Source organism: Physcomitrium patens, chromosome 3, assembly GCF_059467195.1.
Source record: "Physcomitrium patens ecotype Gransden chromosome 3, ASM5946719v1, whole genome shotgun sequence".
In the NCBI taxonomy this organism is placed as follows: Eukaryota; Viridiplantae; Streptophyta; class Bryopsida; order Funariales; family Funariaceae; genus Physcomitrium; species Physcomitrium patens.
In genome coordinates this window covers 8,335,971-8,342,116 of record NC_143412.1, presented here as the reverse complement: position 1 = coordinate 8,342,116, position 6,146 = coordinate 8,335,971, and the positions used below count along the sequence as shown (strand labels likewise).

General features: G+C 36.7%; 1 protein-coding gene across 1 annotated transcript; it reads right to left on the bottom strand.

Annotated features, from left to right (window-relative positions):
• Positions 1 to 1,486: 1,486 nt before the first annotated feature.
• On the bottom strand, positions 1,487 to 4,596 carry LOC112279343 (uncharacterized). The gene is made up of 7 exons (XM_024513701.3): positions 4,088 to 4,596; positions 3,836 to 3,965; positions 3,269 to 3,604; positions 3,034 to 3,125; positions 2,662 to 2,814; positions 2,322 to 2,486; positions 1,487 to 2,207 (listed from the first exon to the last, which is right to left on the bottom strand). Exons 1-7 carry the CDS (start codon positions 4,268 to 4,270, stop codon positions 1,755 to 1,757), a joined length of 1,512 nt encoding a protein of 503 aa, XP_024369469.1. The 5' UTR covers positions 4,271 to 4,596; the 3' UTR covers positions 1,487 to 1,754.
• Positions 4,597 to 6,146: the final 1,550 nt, after the last annotated feature.

Genomic DNA, 6,146 nt, shown 5'->3' with positions numbered 1-6,146 from the left:
TGATGCATTGCAAGCATTAACTCCCTCAATTGTTCTTGCATTTGTGCCATTGCATTCTTCATTTCAACAAGTTCTGCTATGATAACACTTAGAAAAGAGAAGATATCTAATATCGCTCAAGACAAATAGAAGAGAGGACTTGAGAACAAAGAAAATACTAAGAACAATATCAGTTTAGAAGAAGGTAATCTCCAACTCCTAATATGCTTATATCTTATCAAGAAAAAGGAGTAATCCACTCTTAATCAAGATTAGACAAAGCTCTGATATTGTAGGTGTACTCTTGTCAATTTGTCAAGGACAAGAACTCGATGAAAAAACAATCCTGACAAGTGAGCCTTCACTCAAAGAAAGGTAATAAAATATAAATAAATAAATATGTATATTGAAAGAGAAATTAGAATGGCTATTGCCAAAAGACAAGAAAACTAGAGACCCTTGAAACTAGACTAGAAGCAAGAAAGGAGTTGACAAGAGTGAAGAAGGCTTCACTCTTGTCTCTATATATACTATCTAACTAGGGGCTACGTGGTGACATTCTATAGGACCTCCAATATGTGTTGACTTTGTAAGACACATGCCTTGACTTACAAGGCAAGTTTTTCTATGTGTGGGCCACATAGTTAGGTTGATCTTCAAGCTAACAACATGTGTGGCACATGGCCAACTTGTTGACCACGTTTCTAATCCAAAAAGTCAATTAAAGACACCTATGAAGTCAAAACAATGTCTATAAAGCTTCTAGGAAGCTTCCATATTAAATACTATAGAATTAACTTATTTTTACCTACTTTTACTTACTTCTACCCATTTGTATAAGTAATTACTAGCTTACATGAGTATGTCTGTGACAGTAACACATCTAAAAAATAATCAATATATTCTTAAAAACAATGATTTGTAATTTTTTTAAAATTTAATCTTCAACAAAAATATAAACTTCTAACATTAAAATAAAGTATTATGTAGAAACTACAAATAGTTAAAGACCACATAATATTACACTTATAATAAGAAATTAAAGAAAAAAACTTTAGAATTTGTTACAATACTATTACATTAAAAAATTGAATCAATAAAAGTATATTATCAAATCACTAATAATTAATATAAAGCCTATACAAAATACAAGAATCAATATACATATATATATATATATTAATAGGCTTTACTAATATATTATTATTTTATACCATTTAGGCATATTATTTAGTAAAACTGTATAACAATTTTTAACATAAATAAAAATCACTAAACATCATAAACAGATTTATCATAAACAAATTTATTTCATGACATGCAACAATTATGTCATCAAATCAAAATAAATATAAGTAGAAATTAGCCTTCAAATACATCATATAATCATATCCTATGTCATATAGCTATGGTGTATACCTTAACAACAAGAAACAATCTAGCATGATTATAACTAGAGAAATGGAATGATTATAACTAGAAAAATGGAATGTAGTAGGACATAATGAAAGAGCATAATTAGATTCAGATTTGAAACTTATTAATAAAATAAAAACAGATCTTGATATAAAGACAAAGATCAAAGAAGTCCTTAATCTATATAAATGTGGAGGCACTTGAAAAACAAAATAACCTTTTAAAATTTTGTTTTGCTTAGTAGGATATTTGTAGGCATAGTGATTTATGATTCTTGACATGTGGCCATAAAAACAAACCACTCTACCTGTTCACATTAGTCAAATGAGATAAGGGATTAGCGATCTTTGCTAGGTTTGCTACTTCCTGTGGTCGAAGATTTCTCGCATTTTGTACGTCAGAATGGGCTTCATCACAGCCACCAGGCGGCACAAGCCATCGCCCACGAGGTCGGCAACGACGCACGCCGCGTCCTTGTATGCCTCGGGTCGCTCCTCGTACAGCAATCCCTTGTCGTCGCACACCACGCGCGACTGCAGCTCTGTTACCAGCAGCTGTTTCGCATCCGGGTATTGAGCTTTACCCCCCACTCGAGCTGCGTTGCGTGCCAAACGACGGCCTGCTCCATGCGCTAGCGACCACCCGCTTCTCGCTGCTTGCTTCGGAGCGTTGGGAAGAACGAGGTAGCTCAACGCTCCTCGTGAACCGGGAATCATCACTGCACCTTGGTCGGTTGGGGCAGCTCCTTTCCGGTGGAGGTAGATCTCGCCCTCTACTGGCTCGCTCACTCCCGCGTCCGTGAGGTTTTGATCCTGCATCCAGTGATTGCAGGTGAGAGCTTTGGAGGAAGTAGGATTGTGGTGTATGGGAGTATCTTAGTGGGATTAGAAAGATGAGAGATTACTCGAGGTAGGAACGAGCCTGACCTCGGAGGTTTTGACGACGTTGTTGTGCGTAATGTCCAGGAGGAACCGAGTACACTCTCCGTTCAACTGATCGACGAGCCTCGTGGCGATAATGCGGCGGTTGATCTTTGCCCATTTGCAAGCGTTGTCGTGAGCTTGCAAGTAGCTCTGTGCTTCTTCAGTTTCCTGCAAGGTGTTTTGAGTCACAACACTTGGGTCAAAAGTAGGAATAGCAATCCAGTAAGGAATTTAGATGACCGTATGTGATTGGAGTGTTTCAGCGTGCACCTCATAGGAAAAGAAAAATAAATAAATAAATAAAAATAAGGGGGGGGGGGGGGGGTGGGGATTTCTATATTACCAGATCTGTGCCGGCACCACCATGTTGCTTCGAATACATGCTTAGAATCGATTCACCATATCCACGTGATCCTGAGTGCACGCAAATGTACACCTTCTTTTCTGTCAAGCCAAAAGTTGCTGCTGCTTCTTCATTTTCTATTCGCTCCACGACCTAGTCAAAGAAAATTTATCGTAGAAGCTGGTCAAGTAAGAAAGAACTTTCAGAACTGGAGTGCGCCGCAAATTTCACTTCTGTAAGTATAGACATTCTTGAAGTCAGGAAATCTATATTTAGCTCCTCAAATAACATCCATATATATATAACTCTATGTACTAGTGTCTTTCACAACTAAACTGGCTAACTGAACAACTGTACTCAAAGTAGATATACCTGCAACTCGGCGAAATGGTTACCGCGACCCACTGTCCCAAGACTCTCACGGTCAAATTGAGTAGGCTCGACTCCAGCCCTTTCCAGCATCACTACACATTACCGATACATTAGAGGAAGCATCAACAGCAATATCAAGAATTGTGGAAAAAAGTATCTCGCAATTGGAAATCAAGCGATAACATAATTGTAGGGGCGGAGAGTGTTGTTAAAAAAGCATCAAGGGCCAACTTACAAGAGTAATCACCATCCCATGGTTCCTCAAGCTGTATACACTCAGCCCACCGATCTAGTGTCCTCGGCTTGCAAGCAGACGACGAAGTCAGGGATGTCTCAACCAAGAGCATACCGCATCCAATGTCAGATCCTACCAAGGAAGGGTATATCAGGCCATTTGTAGCAATTGTTGCACCAATGGGGCATGAAGCACCAGCATGAAGGTCAGGAAGGCCAACAGCCAGGACAACGCCAGGCAAATTTGCCACATAATTCAGTTGTTCAATAGCGGTAGCATCGACGAGGCTCTCATTCGCAATGACGACCAATTTGGCGTCGGCCGTTTTCCTGGTACCTGCATTATTTATCGTGCTGGTTTCAGTTCTGTTGAGATAACTAGCTCAAGACAACAATTTCAGCCTCCCATGCGAATTACAGGGTCATACTCTCCTTGAGATCAAAGCGCAATCACGCTGCATGATTTGGAATGAATGACACACATCATGTTCACATTGGTGTGGGCCTGAGTCACAAAATGCAGGATATTTGGGAAGTAAGACAATTCAGAGGGAAAGGAGAGGGAGACCTGTGGCGGGCGCGTTTTTGATAACGCAAGGCTCTCCCGACGAAACAAAGAGGGTAGCACGATTTACAACGCTAGTGCTTGCATCTTCTTCAGTTAAAAGCTCTTTGCCGCTTTTGTCAAAAATCCTCACCTGCAGAAGCATATTTTTCAGTAAGATGCGAATACACTCTTCAAATCATATCGCCTTCAAACCCTAAATACGCCCCCCTGCTGCATTCAATTTGATTGTACGTTGAAGTGTGAGCAAATTACTTTGAAAGGGCGAATTCGCATTTTGTTGGCCGCGGCCTGTCTTATCTGCTTCAAGAGGTTTCCACTCTCATCATCACCTTTCAGCAGCACGAGGCATGAATCCGTGTGACGAGCATTGCGCACCAGCGTGAGCCGCAAACCCTTGCGCTTACTATCATCTCCGTCTTCTTTGTTTTCCTCCATGGCGAACGGATCCAACTCTTCACAATATGAACAAAACTTACTCTCCAACACGACTAGTGACCTCGGAGCACACTTGACCTCGCACTTCAACTGCCGTAATGCTCAGTACTCCTCTCTCCACACAGCTTCTGTAGACGGTTACCGAACGTCCACGAGCTCAAATCAAGCACTAGAACCTTGAATTTGAATTGTACAAGCTCACCGAAGTCGCTATTCCCAGACGGAATTGAACAAAGTACCCATTAAACGGAGCAGGCTGTGGTCAAAAACTTGGAGGAAACGCCACGAATGCATTGGCTTACGTTGTGCTCAAGTCACCAAGAATAGAATCGCAACTGAAGTGCGGAGACACTTTCGTGTCGAATGCCATCACCGACACATTTTCATCAGGCCAAGCTTCGCCTTCAAAGCGAATTTGGACAATCTGAAACACATAAAGAATATACACTGGAATATCTGTCCTTGTGTATTTTCATGCACACTATCATGCTTGAATTTCTATTACGAAATAATGCATGTATACAGCTATGTTATCATCATTTTAGATACAAATACATAAGCATTAATAGAATTTTGAAATTTGACTTCTTGCTTGCTTCCACAAATATATATTATTTATTTATTTATTTATTTATATTCTTGTCATATTCTGTGTTTTGTTGGTGACAATTGAATATTTGTTCTTTTCATTGTTTGTGTTTATTTTTTTTTTGTAAGAGAAGTGTGAAGTATGATGAACGCAGTACAATATTCAATTGACCTTTGTAAAAAAAACAAAAGAAATCATAACCAAACCCTAACCAATTCCAAAGAAATCCTAAATAAACCCTGATTGAATCATAATCAAATTCTACAAAATTCTAATTAAATCCTAATAAAATCTTACAAAATCCTACCAAATTCTAATTAAATGTTCAATAAACTATATAGCAGATTTAAAACCTCAATAATTACTAATTTAACCATTAATTTCAATTCAAAAATTTCACATTTTCAATCTATTGATTGACAACAAGTACACAAAATTTGAAGAGAACCAAATTTATAGATTGGAAAGAAAAAATCTTTAAATTTGCTTAAGTTTTGGCTATTCTCCTTTTCTAACCTTAATGTATTCTAATGTCAATAGCTCCCCTTTGCATCATTTACTTGTTCTCAAATTTTCAAAAAATCAACTATCAATTCAAAAAAAAATACAAAATATAAAATAAACATTTTAATCTAATCAACAAAATGCTCAAAATCATAGAAATATTAATTAATCTTCAAAAAAACCCTATCAAGTTTGCTTCCCAACCACACTCTTTCATCAACAAAAGAACTCCACATTTTCTATAGATATGTGGTTTTGTGCTTTGAGGTCTAATTTCAACCTTCATTTATAATTGGTCCTCTTAGGATATCAATCTGAGATTTTTTAGGCAGTTTTTGCTCAAAGCTATTCTTCATTTTTACCTAAAGATGCTCATAATGTTATTTTTATTAACCTACTTTGTTTTGTTTTGTCTTGTTAATGGCCTAAAAGAGTAAGTAGAAGCTTTTTTTATAAAAAATGTAATATTAATACTAAATTATTTTTTACTACCTTCTTAACTTTTATGTATGTTTCCAAAATAATTTGCTACTTTATTTTTAATTAAATTCTATTATAATGTAATCATTCTTTTTCTCTTTTACCTTATAGCTATCTTACAACACAATAACATTTTCATATAATTTAATTCTACTAGGCATTCTTTTAAAATTATGTAGGTTTTTATTGAATTTTTTAGAACTTTTAGAAATATACTCTAAAAAATCTTATCTATAATTATACAAATTTATATAATTTTTATAATAAAACTTAAATCAAAATTTTCAATCTTAACAACTAAAA

What these genes read in the sequence shown, in the direction of transcription:
- LOC112279343 (XM_024513701.3), bottom strand. Translation starts at nt 4,270, where the DNA reads ATGGAGGAAAACAAAGAAGACGGAGATGATAGTAAGCGCAAGGGTTTG. An exon ending in TGCGAATTCGCCCTTTCAAA is followed by an intron (nt 3,966 to 4,087) that starts GTAATTTGCTCA and finishes ATGCTTCTGCAG; the next exon opens with GTGAGGATTTTTGACAAAAG. An exon ending in ACGTCGTCAAAACCTCCGAG is followed by an intron (nt 2,208 to 2,321) that starts GTCAGGCTCGTT and finishes CACTGGATGCAG; the next exon opens with GATCAAAACCTCACGGACGC.